We start from the raw sequence: 19,554 nt of genomic DNA, 5'->3' as shown, positions 1-19,554 counted from the left end.
AATTTTTCTCAAACTCAAATTATTCCCCCTCTCCTTTTCTAAGGCAAATTTTGAACTCTCTTGATCGGCAGCACAAGGGCACAGTCACACGTCGGCTCCCGAACCCCAGGCCCAAGCCCAAGCTGAAGCCCAAGCCCATCCCATTCATCCGGGCTTTGGATTTCTTGGCGGTTGCGTCAACTCCCAGTCCTATCCCTCCTCACTCAACACCCCCGGCCTATATAACGCCCGTCGGCTCCGCGGCGCTGTCCACACTCCGCACCACCACCACCACCACCACCACTGCACTCCGGCGACCGCCGCAAGATGCAGATCTTCGTGAAGACGCTGTCGGGGAAGACGATCACGCTCGGGGTCGACAGCACCGACTCCATCGCCGCCCTCAAGGCCAAGATCAAGGACAAGGAAGGTACGCGCGCGAGCATCTCCCCCGTCGCCCTCCCGGCCCTATCCATCGGTGCGCTGCGTCGATGTTCGCGCTCTCCGCCCGACCACCTTCTGCTCCGCTCGCCCGCCCTGTTCGTTGCGACGCAGATTCGATCGTTCCTCGCTTGCTTTGATCTTCGTTTTGGTTGTGCGCGCGTGTGCGTGCGTACCCGGTACCCAGCCGGTGCTAGACATTTCTCCACGTTTGGTGCGGTTTCGATCGGTTCGATTTGCTGGGCGCTTGCTCGCTTCCTCCCGTTTTTTGGCTATCGTGGTCAGGATACAACCGAGCAGATCCACCTGAGACGAGGCCGGGTCCGGGAGGGTTGGATCGGCTAGTTAGTTTGTGCGTTTGGATTATTATTGCTAGGATGGGGTTGGTTTCGTTTGTTTGGCAACCTGCGGGCGCCCGCGTTTTGAAATTTGAACTCGATCTACCAAATCGAACTGCCCTTCTCCTTAAAATTTGCGGTCGATTCATCAGTTAGCTTGCCCGCTTTACTTTATTGCACTGCATGAGCTACCGCGAAGCAGATCGTGGGGAGTGTGCGCGTGTTTCGTCCGAGAAGAGCGTTGGGTGGGTTTGGATCGGCTAGCTTGTGTCGTTTTTGGACACCAAATTAACTGATGTTCATCTTAATTATTTGCTAGTTCGTTAGTTACACTTGTCGATGCTTGATTAGCTGATGGTGATAGCAATAATTGTTGCTGGTTTTAAATTCCTCCTTCTATTTTGGGCTTTTGGCAACCAATGGGCAACCGCTTCGTCTGATCTTCGTTTTTGGAGTACCCATGCCATGCGCGTATGGAATCGGTCTCGGTAGATTGTTGGATGGGTACTTGCTTGACATCAAGAGGCTGCGTGTTTGATCCGACATGCGTGTCGCCTGTCAGGGAGGGTTGGCTGATCGGCTCGTTTGTGGCGTTTTTGGCACCAAATTAACTGATGTTCGTCTTAATTTCTTGTTACTTCCTTAACTGCTTGGCGCCGCTTCATCAATGGTGCGGGAGCCTACTAATCATGGTGGCCTGATCTGAAACCGCAGGTGTGCCCGAGGACCAGCAGCGCCTGATCTTCGCCGGGAAGCAGCTGGAGGATGGCCGCACGCTCGCCGACTACAACATCCACAAGGAGTCCACGCTCCACCTGGTGCTCCGCCTCATCGGCGGCAAGGGCGGCAAGGGCGGGAGCTACCCCAAGATCGATCCCAACCTCCTGCAGCTCGCCCTGAAGTACCGGCAGCACAAGCTGGTGTGCCGCGTGTACGAATCGAGCCCTCTCTAATTTCGAATCTGCAACGTCTCTGTTTCGTATATTTGAACTGCGCGCGGAAGACCGATGAGCAATTTTTGTGCTCATGACAACGCGCTGGCATATGCCTAACATCGATCTGTTTCGCGGTTCTGTTCTCCAGGTGCTACGCTCGCCTTCCCCTCCGATCCTCCAACTGCCGCAAGAAGAAGTGTGGCCACTGCAACGAGGTGAGCCTGAACTGAGATTGATTGGTTCGCGTGTACACTATCATATTTCATACCTGTGCTTCATGCCTTAATATTGTACTGCTTGGTTACTGGGTTCCAACAAACTCCTTGTATGTTATGAAACACTGAAACACCTTGTAGCTTGCTAACTTATACTGGGTTCCGATATTATGAAACACTGAAACACCTTGGATCATATTTGTCCATGTTATGAAACACTGAAACACCTTGTCGCTTGGTAACTTATACTGGTTCCGATATACGTCCTGTGTCACATTTGTCCATGTTATGAAACACTGAAACACCTTGTAGCTTAGTGTAACGTATACCGGGTTCCAAAGCATCATATTTCGAAAAGAAAAAAAAAGCATCATATTTGTCCATGTTATGTTCAAACACTGAAACACCTTGCAGGTTGGTAGCTTATATACTGGGTTCCAACATACGTCTTATATCATACTTGTCCATGTTATGAAACATTGAAACACCTTGCAGCTTGCTTAACTTATACCGTGTTTCAACATTTTGATTTCAGACCAGGATCAAGAAGAAGCTCAAGCTGAGGGAGTCGTACTGATGCACTGGCTGTCAAGCGAAAGCGATGACCCAAATCACCACCTGCCTCCTTAGCCTCCTAATACCGTTGTAGTTTACTAGTAGAGCTTAAGCTTTGTCCTGGCTACCTGTTAAGCAGCTCCTGCTGGGTTCTAACACCCTAAGTACTCTTGCTGAATGCTTCTACTATGGTGCTCCTGTTGCATGGGTTTTAAGTACTACTGGTGGTGATGCATGGCACCTGGGTGCATGATTATGAGATGCTAGTTAGAAGTTCATGTTTCCTTGTGAATACATGTGGGTTCTGATGGAATGGGTGAATGGATATGCCAGTTTTATGTGCCACTTTGTTTGTTCGAATTGATATCTTCTGGTACCACTTTGTTTGTTTGATTTGAGGATGATCATCCTAGAAATCTTATCAGCAGTTTCTGCAAATGGGTTTTACAGTTCTGTGTAATGTGTAAAGTTTATGGTGTCACCTGTTTGCTTGAGTTGTTGGTGATCATCCCAGCAATCCTTTGAGTAGTTTATGCCAAATGGTAGGGACCTACACTACAGTAGAATTTTGTGCATGGGTTTTACAATTGTCTGTCAAGTTTCTGTTCTGTGAGCTGTTCTCTCTGTTTTGCTTCTTGTTTCTTCCTTTTTACCGTTCTAGTTTCAGCTAAGTTGCTCAGGGAAGCTGGCTGGATCATGGCAATTTAGTTGCTGCTCAGAGTTTCTTCAGGGAAGCATTGGTTAGTCAGGTTCCTGCCTGGACATCCTCTTGGTTGGGTCTAACAACCGGGATGTTCTGTTTGTACCTCTAACTTTGTAGCCGTCTGCTCTCTTTTTTCGAAATGGGGAAAGTCTCGGTCTCTGCATCAATAGATGCGCACAACAATTTATTACTCCCTCCGATTCATATTACATGACGCTAATTTAGATATATCTAAACACATTTTAATTGTCGATACATCTATTTTAGTAGCAAGTAATATGGATCAGAGTGAGTAAAATAGTACGAAAAATTCAAAGTTTACAACTCACATATTCGATTGGGTCGATACAAAAATCAACCATCGAAAAGGAAAACAAGGAATGCTTCGTCTAGATAATCTACTAACAGGCCGTCAAATAGCATGATAGAAAATATCCTGAGCAACAATCAATAGAATATTGCATCCAGTAACCATGCATTCCCACTGATTCGCCGGGAAAAGGAAATGCCATAGCTGAATCCAATGAGCCATCATACTGCAAAAAAATTGTTGAAACCTTCCTATTAAACACAATGCCGTTTCTACAATTCCAAATCGACCAACATAGAGCTGAAACACCAATGCTAATTTAGCCTTAGTTTTCTTGTCGATACCATTCAGCCAATTTCCAAACATATTTGTGATATTGGATGATGGTGGAATATCATATGTGGCATAAACAACTCTCCAAACCAAACTAGCAAGAGGACAGGAGATAAAGAGGTGATTCATCTGACAGTCGCAGAAACAACATTTCTTACTTACGTTCCAATTTCTTTCAGCTAGATTGTCGCGTGTGAGCAAAACTTCATTATTTAGGAACAACATGAAAATATTTATTTTTAGTGGGATTTTTAACTTCCGTAGGTATTTTTGAAGAAAACGTTGTCTCCATTCATAAAATATGCATACACTGATTTGAAGTAAAATTATATGAATGCGTTAATCTTCACATGAAAGTATCAGCCCCATTATTTAAAAATACCCCATCAACCGGCGGCATCCAGGGCTTACGCGGGTTGCCCGCGGGTTGTGTGTATGACAGCTCGATTTCAAAGTAAGTGTTGCAATTTCATCTAGATTCGGGTTTATCTAGACACATTTGGGTTGTAGATACATATGTATCTAGATAGAGTCACGACACTTATTTTGAAACGGATGAAGTAGGAATTTGGGATCACACGCGACATCGCCACCCTCCAGCACTAGCTGAATGTTGCATGTTGAATGACATTTCCAATGTTTCAAGGGTGATTTGTGATGATAATCATTAAATCTACCATTCTCGTCCCGATACGACAGTAGGTGAAATGTTATGAGTAGGAGTAAAGCTTGTGTGTTAAAGGAAAACTCAAAGTGTACCCCGAGCTACATATCTCTTGTATATTTATAAAATATGAATTCAACATTTAAAGTTTCAAAAAATCTGAAAAAAAGAGTTGAATGTACCCAATTATGTACTCTACCACTATGCAAATTTTCAGGACGAAATACGTTATATTAGAGGCTACACAAAAATGACAAATTTTGACAAATGTTGAAAGTTTCAAAATCTGTACTGTTTATGGATTTGTGAATTTTGCCAAAATACTAAGTCTTTCGTATTGCTTTTTTTTAAGTCATAGAGTACATCATTATCTAGCTATAAAATTTTGTTCCTAATTCTTTGAAACTATAAAATGTCATTTTCGAATTTTTGGAAAAACGGGCTACATGTAGCCCGAGCTACAAAATGCCACACTCGTGTGTTAAAGCAGTTTTCAAATAAGTGGAAAGTGAAAGGAAAAGGTTGGGTGGTTAGGAGGGTGGTTGTACCCCCAGCCCACCAGAGTTCAAACCCCAGGTTTGACATCTGTGTGTTTCATAAAGGTGGAATATTCATTCAGTGGCCCGTCGACAGCGAGGCGCCTGTGGTGACTTCGTCAATTTCAAAATCCAATCCACCGGCTCAGTCTTCTGGAGGTGCTCATAGGGATAGGATGTGCGTGTGTGCGTTCATAGGGGTGAGTGTATGCGCGTGTATATGAGCGCTTGCGTTTGTACTGTCTTTCTAAAAAAAAAACAGAGAAGAGCAAAGGTGCCGTAAATGTTCAGATAGAACTTTGTGAAAGTTCAGGTGCCCAAATAACAGAACCCGGGAGTTTCGCGCGTATCTAACTCAACAACCAGGACCAGCCAGACAATCTCCAACCATCTCACAACCTGACCTAGCTCTCCTCCGCCGTCCCCTTCCCCGTCCAATCCGCCGGTCTAACTGACCGCCACTGCACGGGCGGCGCGCCGGCGACAACCCATTGTGCACCGGCGATCACGACGAGGACGGCAAGATGAGCATGATCGACGTGCTGACCCGGGTGGACGCCATCTGTAAGAAGTACGACAGGTACGACGCCGACAAGCACCGGAATGACGCCGCCGACCCCTTCTCGCGGCTCTACGCCGACATCGACGCCGTGATCGACGAAGCCATGGAGGTCTCCCTTTGAACATCCTCTCGCATTCTTGTACGTCTCCCTCGATCCTGTGCCTGAAATGCCGCACGTACGGTTCATGAATTCAGAAATCGGAGAGGGCCGCGAGGGAGACGAACCGGGCGGCGAAGGTGACCCTCAACGCCGGCGTGCGGCGCACCAAGGCCCAGCTCATGGAGGATGTCGTCAAGCTCCAGAAACTATCCGTCAAGAAGGTGACAATTCAATCATGTACCATTCAATTTCGATCGAGCTCATAAATTAATTCACCAGCAAAAACAATCACCATCGACTCTTCATCATTTTTCTCGACTGATGGGTCATGCGAGTGAATTTTTGATACAAACATGGTTACATGGATGCATGAACAATTGAAAAACATGGAAATGTACACAGATGAAAGGGGTCTCGGCGGAGGATATGGCGCTGCGGCCTGATCTGGTCGCCGCATTGCATCACAGGATCCAGTCCATCCCGGTCCCCGAGGGAGGCGGCGGCGGCGAGGGCGGCGCAGCGGGTCAGAACGGCGCTCGGACAGGGATTCAGTTCGATTCTTCAGGTTTCCGTTTCCTATTCTGTTTTCCACCTGCAATGTTACATTACATCTCTGCTAGTGAAATGGTTGTTCAGGCTTGTCTCTCATGTTTCGGTGCATTCTTCACTTACCAGTGAATATCCACATATTCTTCAGTTTGCACCATTCCCTCTGGAAAAATGTATATGATGTGAATTAAATTCCTCTAGTTTCAGTAGGGGTTTAAAGACCCATGTCGCACGTAGAAAAGCATAGGCACGTAATTTTGTTTCCTAGTTCGAACTAATTGTCTTGTGTGCGCGTCGACTGATTACAGCTGAAACTTTGGATGAGGGCTACTTCCAGACCAGCGAAGAATCTGAGGCTTTCAGAAGAGAGTACGAGATGCGCAGGATCAAACAGGCAGGTTTTCTTTTCACGGAGCATGTCATCTGCACATCAAATGCTTTCCTGAACTCGTAGATAATTGCCACCACACTGTTAACAGTCATGACCAAAAATATGATGTTGGCTTGAAGCTGACATGTGGACCTGGTTTGCTAGCGATGCGTCCTGTGGCACTTTTCCGAACTCTGAACTTTCTGGTCGACAGTACCCATTCAGCTAGAGTGCTAGACAACCTGTAGACCAGATATCACTTGATCCAACACGGCTGCTGGTTTACAGATTTGTCTTTGCCAAATGTGATGCACAGGATGAAGGGCTGGACTTCATTTCCGAAGGCCTGGACACGCTGAAAAACCTAGCAGAGGACATGAGTGAGGTTTGTTGAGCTACAATTTTCTGTAATATTCTCTGCTGATATTAAGTTAAAGAGCTACTACAATTGTTCATGTAATTCTGCAGGAACTGGACAGGCAGGTTCCCTTGATGGATGAAATTGACAAAAAGGTTTTGATCCAATTTTTTGCTTCTGTAAAATGCCTGTTGCCTTTGCGTCCTTTGATACTGAAGTTGAAGGATATGCATAATGACTTCTGCAGGTGGATAAAGCTAACTCCGAGCTAAGAAAGACTAATGTCAGGCTTAAAGAAACAGTTAACCAGGTGAAGTGTTGCACCCTGAATTCCTAATGAACAGCTTTCACTATGTAATTTTGCTCACAGACCCTATGTGATGTGCAGTTTCGATCGACCAGGAACTTCACAGTTGACATCATACTGATCTGTGTCATTCTTGGCATTGGTGCTTATCTCTACAAGTAAGGGTTCTCAAACTTTACTGATTATTACCGTGTCAATTTATGTACGAGTTTTCATCTCAAACAGTATGCTTTCTTTGCTTATGCAGTGTGCTCTCCCAGTGAATCTTCAGAACATGGTAGCAACAGCAATTCAGCATGCCCTGTATGTCCTACAATTGTACTGCACTTGCAGAGTACTCACTATGAAGTTACTGTGTACAGTACCATTAGATTGGGGTATTTTTCTCATTGCTCCTTGGCGAGTACGGAGTATAACAAGACAATAGTTTACTATGTGCAAAAGTTAAGATTTGCTTAAGCAGTGAAATAATGAGGATACAAAGAAAGACATAACATAAGACGAAAATGGCAGAATATCTCACCAATAAATTGCGATGGTGGTGATCTATTATGGATCCATTTTGCAACGAATACAACAATTTCCACAAAATCACTGCGAAGCTACCAGCAAGCAACTCAATACAGATTTGCAATATCGCAACCTACATTAACATGCCAGCCAAAACTACTTTCTATTTTCGGCTTAGGTTCCTCGCAAACACACGTTACAAGATCGACGAACAATCATCAATTGTGAAATACAAGATACTTGGTCGGCGAAAATTGAGTGGACGGCTGGGCAGCTGAATTTTTCATTGGTCACCGCATCTTGTAGTGCTGTGTTCTAGACACCTTGCTTCTCTGCCCATTGATGGAGTATTTAAGTGTAATGTCAATGTCCCGAGGGTTCTTTTTGTTATTTGCAACTGTCATAGTGCCGGACAGAGTCTCCCCCTCGCAGATAGTTACTACATCCTCAAGATACAGAACAGTTTGCTTCCAGTGAGTAGATTTTGATCTGGGCCCTGCAAAGAATAAATTGTACATCCATTACTCGCCAAATTCCTTGAAGAAAGGAGCTAGAGGACCGTACTCTGTATAACAGAAGGTGAGGATAAACAAACCTGTTGAGAAACCCATCAGCTTATGGCATTTGGTGAATGACACGTTGAAGTAGGCAACAAGGGCATGGATAAAGTCATTACGCTCTGCCACCAACTTAAATGGTACAGTAAAGGATGCATCCCCGGATGACATCTTAGAAATATCCATCGTCTGAAACAAATTTACCAGGTATATGAGTTGATTTGTCACTCGACCAGAGAAATACAGAAAGAATACGTAACTTGGTTGAAAGTATGCCATTACCTTAAGTAACTGACAGTTAGTGACGATCTGATTTGCATCTACAGTATCTACAAGTGGCTCCATCATTGCCTGTTTCTTAATACAGCTCATATCAAAGCCATATACATTATTCCAAACTGGTAAGAATTATAAAAACGCCATTAGAGAGTAACATAAATATATAAACTCATGCAAAACTTGCAAACACTGAACTCAGGCATGAAACCAATATGCAGATACTCCAAATGCACCATACACCGCCATTACTTACATTCAATTTTGTCTTCCTTATATTCTGCATCTTCTATTGCAGTAAGATGTAAAGAGGCTTTGTCTGGAAGGACTACTCCATCATCAGCCTACATAGCAGTCGCAAGATATATAAGCGACAGCCTCCCAAGTTGGAAGTACAGAGCACCCATCTCGGAATATTCAGTCAAAATTGCCTCTAGCAGTCATAAAGTGGAAGGAGAAAGAAACCACAAAGCAACTACAAAGGACAATTTGAACACTTGAACCACGTGAAGGGTCACTTACCAGCCATTTATCTCGTGCAAAAAGAACCGTGTCCAACATATTCTCAAACAGGAGGAAATAACCCATCCATTCAGAGATAATGACATCTACTTTTGGGACGGGAAGTTCAATTTCTTCAACTTTCCCTTTAATTACAGTTATGACTGCAACAGAAGCAAAGTGTTAAGAGAACCATATAACCAGATTAGCATGAAATATAAACTATCATAGATTAGATAGTAAAATATGCCAGAAAATTACCTTCAGAAAACCCATTTGTTTTCACAATTTCCTTTGCCATGTCGGCCATCTGGGAACATTCAATCTGTAAATGAATGAACAACTATATATTAATAAGAAAGTATAACGGGTAGAAGAAACAGAAAAACAGTGACCAGCAAGCCAGAGTAAAATGAAACAGTTAAACCCCTCTACCGTGAACTATAGAACATCTGATATTCCAAACTTCACAAAACATTATAGGATACCAGTCTCTAACATACACAATGAACACAAGTGGCGTAGTTCATTTTTCTTCTTAATTTCATCACCAGGGCAGGTTATGTAAATATTTCTGATGCTTCTGAAATATATGGGTAGGTCAAGTAAACCCTATTTCATTTCAGATCATAGATAACTGGGTACAAACAACCACATGCAAAACTAGGTTGCAGGACTCCAACAAGTGAGTCAGAAAATATATTACTGTACCATTCTTATTAAAATAGTGCACATCTATTAAAATAGCTTAGGATAACTAAACCAACATCATCATAGTACTGAACTGCAAGCATGAAATTAGTAAACTGACCGCATAGACATGCTTGGCTCCTGCTTTCGCGCAGAAAAGCGAAAGTATACCGGTCCCGGCGCCAACATCAAGGACAATTTTGTCCTTAAAAAGGAAGTTATTCTGGGTGATAACATTTTGGTATGATCTTGTCCGAACAACGTCTTTCAGCATTTCCTGCAATCAATACATGTAAAGTAATTGGCACCTCCAATATTTGAACAATGCACAAACTGTGAGGCCAAGAGAGATAGAGGGAAAGAAGTGTTGTTTCCTTCTGAACCACTTACTTCATGAATACCTGCAAAACAAACACCAAGGGTAAAAGTATGAGTACAAAATAAACTCATGGCAAAACATAAACAGTACATTTTAAACTGCTCCAAAAAATAAATACATGGGGACAAAAGAAGAACCGATATCAATTAATTAGCACATGGAAGAACGTGACTAGCAAGGCCACCAACTTTTACCACAAGTGTGAGATAATAAGCATTGACAACCTTTTCAAATTCCAACTAGTGATGACAGCTTGACTAAAGGTTATATTTCCATTCCGCAGAGCAACAACCAAAGGCAAAATTTAAAAATATAGCTCCATCAATATGTAGAGAAGCAACAATAGTGCCCAAAAGCTAATGCCAATATTTCAAAGCAACAACTCTATAACATCTAATCCAGCCACAGCAATTGACAATGAAACAGCCTTATCTCTACCAATCACCCTGTTTAGGCCCCACTTGGAATGGGTATAAATTAGTGTGTCCAAATATAACTCCATCAAATATTCTAGAGAAGCAACAATAGTGCCCAAAAGCAGATGCCAATATTTTAAAGCAACGGCTCTAACATCTAATCCAGCCACAGGCATTGCCAATGAAACAATCTTATTCCACCAATCCCCCTGTTTAGGCCCCGCTTGGAATGGGTGTAAATTAGTGCGTCCACCGGTATTTAGTACTACAACTTTGAGCTAAAGGCCAGACTAATTTTACACCCTATCTAGGGAACCCCTTCGAGGGCCAAGAATCAATGTTTGATCCAACAGAGGGGAATCCTAGAATTCAGGCGCACTAACTATATTCCACGCTGCACCAAACGAGCAAATGATCAATCATTGAATGTTTTTTTCTCATGGATACAACCGTGCTGTATAACACCTCGTGCTCTCCATAGACTAGTCAAAGATCGGGCAAACAGAAATCGACGGGAAGTATAAAAAAAAAACACGTTCCACGAATCGGATGGAGGGGTCGTACCGAAGTGGGAGTAGGAGTCGAAGTAGTAGTCGGCGCTGGTCTTGTCGTTGCCGATGACCTCCTCCTCCGCGGCGGCGGCGGGGCAGTCCTCGACCTCGACCTCCATCGCCACCTCGTCGGCGTCCTCGAACCTGAGCCTGGACGCCGTCGCCTCCGCGAGGCCGCCGCCGTTGGCGTCGCGGCTGCCGCTGCCCTTGCGCCGATCCATCTTGCTAGGGGTGGGAGGTTTAGCCGTTTAGGGGTGGCTTGCTCTGGCGCGCCGCAAAGCAGGGGAGGGGGGCTAGGGTTTTGGGAGGGGAGGGGAAAGAGAGACGGAGGCGCGCCGAGGTTTTATATAGGTAGCCACCGTGGCATAAATATCCCAGCCCAGCGTGACAGCGGCGTGCTGGTAGAGTGTTGTTGTTTGAACAACGCTCGGAGTTGGACTCCCACCTTGTGTGGTAAAAACTGATAGGTCAGTTAGTTTGGTAATACCATATATTTTCTCAGATTCGAATCGAAGCGGATATTGATTGGTCTTATTCGTGGAGTTATAGTTCTTGCCAATCTTGAGAGGGATTTAAAGTTTCAATCTTATGTAGTCTATAAAAAAGAGACACAATACGCTAAAAGTCAAACATTGATAGAAATTTAAAACTAAACATGCTCGCCAAATAAATTTGTTAAGTCAATAACTACTAATCTTGTGAGACTGGCTTTGGCTTTTTGTCTCCAAAATCGGATTATCCGGTTAAAAACCTTCGAATTATCCTAATTAAATTTCGGATAATCCATATCCGCATGCTATTTGTTATACCGTATTCGGAGCACCAATTCGAAATCGGATATGAATGCCTTAAGATGGATTAGGAGCTGGTTTTGGTGCTGAAATTAACCTATCCGTTTACACCCCTAATTATCATACATAGCCCCACCTATCAATGGAACAGTGATATTTCAATATCTATTCTCAAAGTTTGACTAAGTGTGCATAAAAACATATCAATATCTGTAACGTTAAATAGAGCCCATATGATATGAAAGTATATTTTTCATGATGATTCTAAAATATAGATATGATGTTTCGAATGTTATAACATGCTATAGAGTGCTATATTTGAAATAATGTTTTGAAAAAAGGACATATATTAACGATTTGAATAGCTAAAATTTTGTCTGGGAGAATACATGTTTAACCACATCGTATAAGACATTGTAGCATAGCATCAAGAGCGAACAGGGCAACAACATATGAGAAAGTACTTATTCAGATGAACCATATTGAATGACATCATCTTCTGATTCAAAAGAAGAACCCGTATATTGGATCTCATCATCACGATAAATATGAAGCCAATGGACTAGTGTAGCATATTGGACACTCGTACTGCGCGTGTGAGATTTGGTCTAGGTTAGAATAGATGTAATGCTAGCGTATTGGACACTTGGACCTGGACTCATGGACCGATCAGACGATGTGCAGCTGATTTTCCGTGAAAAAAAAATAACGTACGTCACTACATGCTACCACATAGAGCATGGTTTACCGCCGATAAATCACGTCGTAGCAAGCTTATTTGAAAAAACTTAGTGTCAGCTCTCAAATACGCTATTTTGACGAAATACCATGCTATTTTAAACTCTTCTATTCATACTTATATGCTTTTTTACAAATAATAAGCAAGTTAAGTCTAACAACAATGAATTTTTTAGTCACCTGTCAAATGTTCGTTGTATTAGTTGGACTATTCTTACAACTAATTGCTCAGTAGTATAAAAAAAGTATGCTTATTTAGACTGTAAAATAGGCCACATTAAGTAAACAAGCTAGATTATTTCATGTCACCCGAAGGTAGTTTAGGCTTCTAGCCTTCTTCACCACATAGGCTAGTGTTATGTATATGCTACTACTCTTCAAAGTGTGTAGCAACAAATATATGGTATCTATATCTCTTATAAAGCAAAATTCTACTAGAAGGTCATTTAATTTGTCTATCTTGACATGCAGCCTGGCCACATCATCGAGTATTCACAGCCGTTCGATATAATCATCCGTCCATCCATTTATATTGTCTCCATGTCAACTGCTCAGGCCGGCCTCACATAAGGAAACCCCATTTTATTCGTTCGGTACGTTGAGTTAATAACTGGTGTACATGCAACCCGTTAGTCTTCAGCGTCCCTAATGCTCTCAGGATGGAAGTGTATCATCGTGAGTGTTTAATTTCCTCCACCAGTGTGTCCTTCCATCTCTTCACATGCCTTCCCAATCGCTACCTTTTTATTGCCCAACCAAAATGGGGGACTGTAGTGGATGGATGCACCGGTACCTTCATCTTCATCCCCTCCTCTCCCTTGCCTACCCAGCCATGTTTTCTCCCCATGGGTCGCATCCCCATCCTCGGACACCTGCCTTTTTGCTCGCACATGTCACCTGATTTGTATTTTTCTTATCCTTGCGACTGCAGAGTTTAGCGGATCTACACTATCATATCCATTCACCGGAGCGACCGCCGCGTGCTAAGGCTAGCGTTGCCAGCTTGCCCAAGAGGAGGAGCCCTACTGTGTTGAAGATTCTTCCAAAACAACGTCATGGTCTGCTGGGACAATAAGAGACGCCGGCATCCATTGCTATCTAGGTAAATCCCACTTCCTAGAAAATCCATTAAGGTTGCAAAGTTGCTATTGACTGTTGTGAATTTTCTCTAGGCTTCTAGCTGATTGCGTTCATGTAATCGACTGAAAGTAAAGAAGGGTTCCTCTTTTTATATTGCGAAAGAATATCTCTAAAGATATTATCTTGCAAATATTCTTTGATGGTATGCTTCCATAATTTTCATTGTCATGCTTCCTGCAACCCATCTTCTATTTGTTAATGTTGATGTGTTTCGCTAAACAAACAAAATGTATTGATGTTTTCTGCTTAGTCTTCACTCTTCAGTTACCCCAAGTGTTGAGTATTGACTATGTTACGCCTATGTACAGTTGAAGGTAAACATAATTTTTCTTTCAGAAAACGAGGTCAGCTTCTGTTTTTTGGCAGGTAAGGATGCAGATCATCTCTAAAAGGCCTCACGTTGTGGCCTTGGCAAGTGTGAAGTCATGAAAAAATGACACTATGTGCTTCTTTTTGTAATTGTGCAGATATACACGGATGAACATGGCTCATTTTTATCAGCAATTGTTCATGTTTCTGCTGAATTTGGTAGAACTACTGGTATCCAATTGTCCAACTCACCATAATCCCATAGTCAAGTTGATCACCTCAGCTCAGCTATCCAACTATTGTACCAATAACTGATAGAACTAGGTGATACCCCGCGCTTTGCTGCGGTACTTTCTATCTTCTCTCTTTATAGGAAGTAAATATGGAAATCAAAGATCTAACATAATATGTAGCAAGTTCAAGGAAAAGTTTACAGTATAGAAAAAGAAAAATAAATATGACAAATAGACGTCAACAGAGTATTACAAATAATTGGCACTATTGTGACATTCCTGTCCTAAATAGCACTGAAACGATTTTTATAGTCACTAAGAAAGACGTGAGCACTTGTAAAGAAACAAGACATGAGCTAGCTGATATATATATTGTAAACAGTTTAGATCTTAAAATTGCCAAGGAAGCAGTTACTTACCTGGTTTTTCTTGAAACAACTTACCTGGTTATGCTTGGTAGTTGAGAGAATCCAAAAAATAATTAAGAATGACATTGGGAAACTAAAATAAAAACAAACTTTGGGAAAAATGACCGGTGAACAGTTGTGTCTTCATAGTTATGCTGAATATTTTGATTCATAACCACTCCATAAAAGTGTCCGATAGGTGGTTTCCTTGAGAAGCCGAGGTTGCGACCTTGAGAAAACAGATCATCTGTGGCTCGTTGCTCTAATCTGGAAAAAACATATAGCACAAATCTACGACAATTTAGAAACCAATCAATAAACATGCACCGTCAGGTATACGAATAACTGACTCGTCTATGGAGTAGGTAAATCCAATCAACAATCTCACTGTGAAGTACCAAGATAGGGGGATCGAGGATGAGGAATATAGACATTCGGCAATGGAGGAATCTTGAACATGTGCAGATTCAATACGTCATGTAATGCTATCGAAGAGGCATCAGCGTGTGGGCAGAAACAGACTGCGGGATGTGAAATTAACGATACAGTAATGTTAATTAGGAGATTTAATTATAAATTAACCTGCTCTGCTCAGCTGGTAAGACCTGCATGTATGGCACCGAAGTAGAGACACAGTGTTCTTTGTGGTGGGAGACGCCCGAGACCGAGTGACGACCTGGAAGAACCGTGCATATGATGCGCTTGCCCGGTACTCAGAAAGATTTGCACCAACTCTTCCTCCAAATTCGCCCTCTCCAGCGGGTGGTGATAAATCCGTGGTACAATACCAGCAGGCAAGGGGCTTCAATGGCAGCTCCAAAGCAAGGACGTCGATACCTAGTGTGTTGTAGATGACGGGAATTGATCTTGCAGACCCGTTGCTTAAAAAGAGGAGAGTGGCTCCATCGGTTAGAGCATCTCCAACAGACGCGCTATATAGGCCGCGCGGCATAAAAACGTCCGATATAGCGCGCGCGGGACAGAATCTGGCGCTCCAGCAGGCGCGGTAAACGGCGCGGCGCTGTAAAAATTTTAGGGCGCGCGGCTTTTGCACAATCCGGAGCGGCATATCTCGGCGCGTCGGCTACAGCGCGCGGCATCGCTCGTCCAAGCGCGAAAAAGCCAACGGCTGGAAAATTCCTCCCCGCGCCCGCGCCTTCATTTCCCCACCTACCGCCGGCGCGAAATCCAGCCGCCGCCGGTCGACTCCGCCGCCGCCCCCGCTTCTGCGCGCCGCCGCGTCGTAGATCCGCATCGCCCGCACCTCCTACTGGCAGCGGCGGACGTTCCGCCGCGCTGTGTCGCTCGCGCGGCCGTCAGCGAGGAGTTGTAGCCGGCGGTCCTTCTCCGCGGCCCCTTCGCGCCGCCGTCGCGTTCTCCTCCGCGCAGGCGTCGACATGTCGTCCTCGTCGTCGTCGAGCTTGCTTGCAACATGGCGCGCCCATGGTGCTCGCCCATTTGCTCGCAAGGTATGAACCTCCGCCGGCCGGCCTCTATTACCCGCCAAGTAGCTATAATAGTTCATAGTGAAGTAATTTCATACATATGTTTGTAGAGTTCCTCATATGATTCATCGGATGACGAGTTCGACCAAGAAGAAGAGGAGAACATATCGATACTATTAGCATACCGCGCCGTTAAGAGGCCAAAATTTGGTGGATCGGTGTTCGGTAGACGAAGTTGTGGAGAGAAAGGATTGAAGGGCATGAGAAGTTGATGCGGTCGTATTTCAATGAGAATCCGATTTTCCCGAAAGCTATTTTCAGCGGCGTTTCCGGATGAGTCTCAACTTGTTCAAGCACATTGCAGCGGAGGTCACCAAATATGATCGCTTCTTCGAGCAAAGGAGGAATGCCGCCGGAGAACTTGGCCATAGCACATATCAAAAGGTGACCGCCGCCTTGCGTATGTTGGCATATGGTATACCGGCGGATCTTATTGATGATCATTTGGCCATGGGAGAGAGCACTTCTATCTTGTGTGTGAAGCGCTTTGTCGTTGCAATTGTCAATGTCTTTGGCTCCACATACTTGAGAGCCCCCAATGCTCAAGACACGGCAAGGCTTTTGGAGATCAACGCCAACCGAGGATTTCCCGGTATGCTTGGTTCCATTGATTGTATGCATTGGAGTTGGAAGAATTGTCCAGCGGCATGGCATGGACAATTCAAAGGCTACAAGAAGGATGCCACCATAGTACTTGAAGCGGTGGCCGACCAAGAGACTTGGATATGGCATGCTTTCTTTGGAATGCCCGGATCTTGCAATGACATCAATGTTCTTCAACGGTCACCACTAATGACAAGACTTGCAATGCGGGAAGGTCCATTGGTGGAGTTTGAAGCAAATGGCCGCAAGTACAACTATGGCTACTTCCTCGCCGACGGCATATACCCAAGGTGGCAAACATTTGTGAAGCCAATTATTCAACCAAGAGGTAAAAAGCAAACTCAATTCCACAATGCACAAGCGGCGGCTAGGAAAGATGTAGAGAGAGCATTTGGGATTTTGCAAGCCCAATTTGCCATAGTTAGAGGACCGGCTAGATTTTGGGATCAAGAATGCCTTTGGTATATCATGACCGCGTGTGTAATCATGCACAACATGATTATAGAGGATGATCGCGGAAAAGATGTGGATCATACCCACTACGACTTGATGGGGGTTCCCGTGCAAGTGACGAGGTCCGCACATAGGATTGCCCGATTCATTGCCTCATACCATGCCATTCGGTGCAACGACACACATGATGATTTTCAAAAGATCTCATGGAAGAATGGTGGAATTGGAATGGACAACAATAGTTCCATATTTGTTGTATTTGTTTGAAAACTATGTGTTGTATTGTCTCAAAACCATGTTGTATTGTTGTATGTGTTGTATTTGGTGTGAAGTATTGTTGTGAACAATGTATTGTATTTGGATGGTACAATATATTTGTGAATTTTTATATATTGTTTCATCTTCTTGGATGCATATTTGTGTGTGTTTGCTGTTTGCGCCGCGTCCGCGCGCTGCAAAATGGCGCGTCCGGCGGAAATGCTATTTTACCGCGCCAACGCGCGCTGCAAAATAGCGCACCCGGCGGAGGAGAAATCGATCCGGCGCGCGGCAACGGTATAGCGCGCGCAGAATTTTGCTTTTAGCGCGCCGCGATATAGCGCGCCTGTTGGAGATGCTCTTACTGCTGCGTTTACTCGGTGGGCTCGGTGGGGAAGATGAGGAGGGAGAAGAGGAATCGATTAGTCGTATTGCTTGTAGAAGACGAAGAACGACAGATTGGTAGCATCCGCCAGGCCGCGAGGCGATGTCCAGCCCGCCTAAGAAGTGGCTTCTCGGGCTCATTGAAAAAACGCAGAAGCCATCGCACGACCGTGGGCAGGGTGCGGGCAAAAAGGAGATGACGTGGACGCATGACATGCTAGGAAATTCAGGTAGCGGGGGTCTACTATTTAGAGATAAAAGATTTTGGTTACTTTCAGTATAAACTTTTTGAGAGTAAATCTATTGTATTTTGCCAACCAGTATATGAATTATGACTTTAAGCATAATTATCATTATCATGAAATCAGTTTACAAGCACTAGGATTTACTAATCACATATCGGTGACAACAATATAGTTAAGAGCACTTTCTCTTACTAAAGAGGAGATATGCGACAGTATATAATTTTTACTTGAGCTCTAAATAGAAAAACAAAATTAGTTGTAACAAATTTTCTTTGATGGTATGCTTCCATAATTTTCATTGAAATATCCGTTGCAACGTGCGGGGTATCCTTTTAGTTATGCAAGTTTTTGTGTGTTAGGTTTACAGCGAGCAACACTTTTGGCTTTTAGGGAGGGGAAACATAGCGCCGAGCTCGTGGAAGCCAAAGATGGTGGGACCTCATACACATATGTGAAAAAATGGCGGGAGAAATCTACAGGAGAAAAAAAACACGTTCACGAATCAGATGGAACACGCGTACCAAAGTAGGAGTAGGAGTTGAAGTTCTAGTTGTGGTTAAAGCTGATCTTATAGTTGTCGATGACTTCATCTGCGGTAGCGGAGCTGTCCTCCACCTCAACCTCCATCCCCACCTCATTGGCTCGAACTTGAGCCGGGGGATATAACCATGCTTTAGCGTGAAGTTTTAGAGCTATGGGATAGTATTCCACTCCCTCCGTGCAACAAATTTAGACAGCTTAGTGTCTAGATAAATTTAAATTTAGATGAAGCTGAGACATCTTTCGTGAGACGGGGAGTACTAAAATCACTCTACGATAAATCATCAACTACATGGCAGATATATGTGGCATCTTAACATTGTTTTAGACTCACACTTGCACTACGGTTAATTAAAATAATTTTGTTTATCTAGCTACTTTTCATGCACTTATCGTTTATTCAATCAAGTACTTTCTCCTTTAAAATGTTTTTAGAGTTAAGATGTCTTATGTTTTGGAAGAGAGGTAGTATATTGATCTTTGTTTGTGTGGCTATTTTTATGAAATAACTTAAAATTTAGTATGCCCAATTTACTACACAAAATTTAGGTCATGTTGACTTATGTCAGTGGTTTTTTTATTTCACGTGTCGTAACTTATCTACGTATTAGCTATTTTCTTTTGAGAGTACGCTAAGATGTGTTATATTTTTATAGAATATGAAAAAAAACAAGTAGTACAAGATGACTAGAACTCACTACAATTGCTAGCCCAGCGATATTACAACTTCAAGAAAGAAAAAGACTGTACTATGTTTTTTTTTGCGAAAAAGATGTGTTATATGTTCTTTAATCCCCCACCCAAGAATTGGAG

The 19,554-nt window shown here is 43.5% G+C and overlaps 3 protein-coding genes across 3 annotated transcripts; 2 read left to right on the top strand and 1 right to left on the bottom strand.

Moving 5' to 3' along the window:
• Positions 1–306: 306 nt before the first annotated feature.
• Positions 307–2,493, top strand: LOC124653511 (ubiquitin-like). Its single transcript, XM_047192564.1, has 4 exons — positions 307–409; positions 1,473–1,689; positions 1,842–1,908; positions 2,444–2,493. Exons 1-4 carry the CDS (start codon positions 307–309, stop codon positions 2,483–2,485), a joined length of 429 nt encoding a protein of 142 aa, XP_047048520.1. The 3' UTR covers positions 2,486–2,493.
• Positions 2,494–5,533: 3,040 nt separating this feature from the next.
• LOC124655624 (syntaxin-71-like) lies at positions 5,534–7,518 on the top strand. The gene is made up of 9 exons (XM_047194489.1): positions 5,534–5,680; positions 5,767–5,892; positions 6,074–6,236; positions 6,529–6,614; positions 6,907–6,975; positions 7,059–7,103; positions 7,196–7,258; positions 7,337–7,413; positions 7,503–7,518. Exons 1-9 carry the CDS (start codon positions 5,534–5,536, stop codon positions 7,516–7,518), a joined length of 792 nt encoding a protein of 263 aa, XP_047050445.1.
• A 233-nt stretch (positions 7,519–7,751) lies between these two features.
• Positions 7,752–11,356, bottom strand: LOC124653703 (probable protein arginine N-methyltransferase 1). The gene is made up of 9 exons (XM_047192771.1): positions 11,149–11,356; positions 10,180–10,190; positions 9,911–10,066; positions 9,361–9,424; positions 9,121–9,263; positions 8,855–8,942; positions 8,605–8,720; positions 8,361–8,511; positions 7,752–8,261 (listed from the first exon to the last, which is right to left on the bottom strand). Exons 1-9 carry the CDS (start codon positions 11,354–11,356, stop codon positions 8,056–8,058), a joined length of 1,143 nt encoding a protein of 380 aa, XP_047048727.1. The 3' UTR covers positions 7,752–8,055.
• Positions 11,357–19,554: the final 8,198 nt, after the last annotated feature.

This window comes from Lolium rigidum, chromosome 5, assembly GCF_022539505.1.
Source record: "Lolium rigidum isolate FL_2022 chromosome 5, APGP_CSIRO_Lrig_0.1, whole genome shotgun sequence".
Classification (NCBI taxonomy): Eukaryota; Viridiplantae; Streptophyta; class Magnoliopsida; order Poales; family Poaceae; genus Lolium; species Lolium rigidum.
The sequence above is the reverse complement of the archived record's forward strand: the minus strand, read 5'-3'. Positions and strand labels throughout refer to the sequence as shown.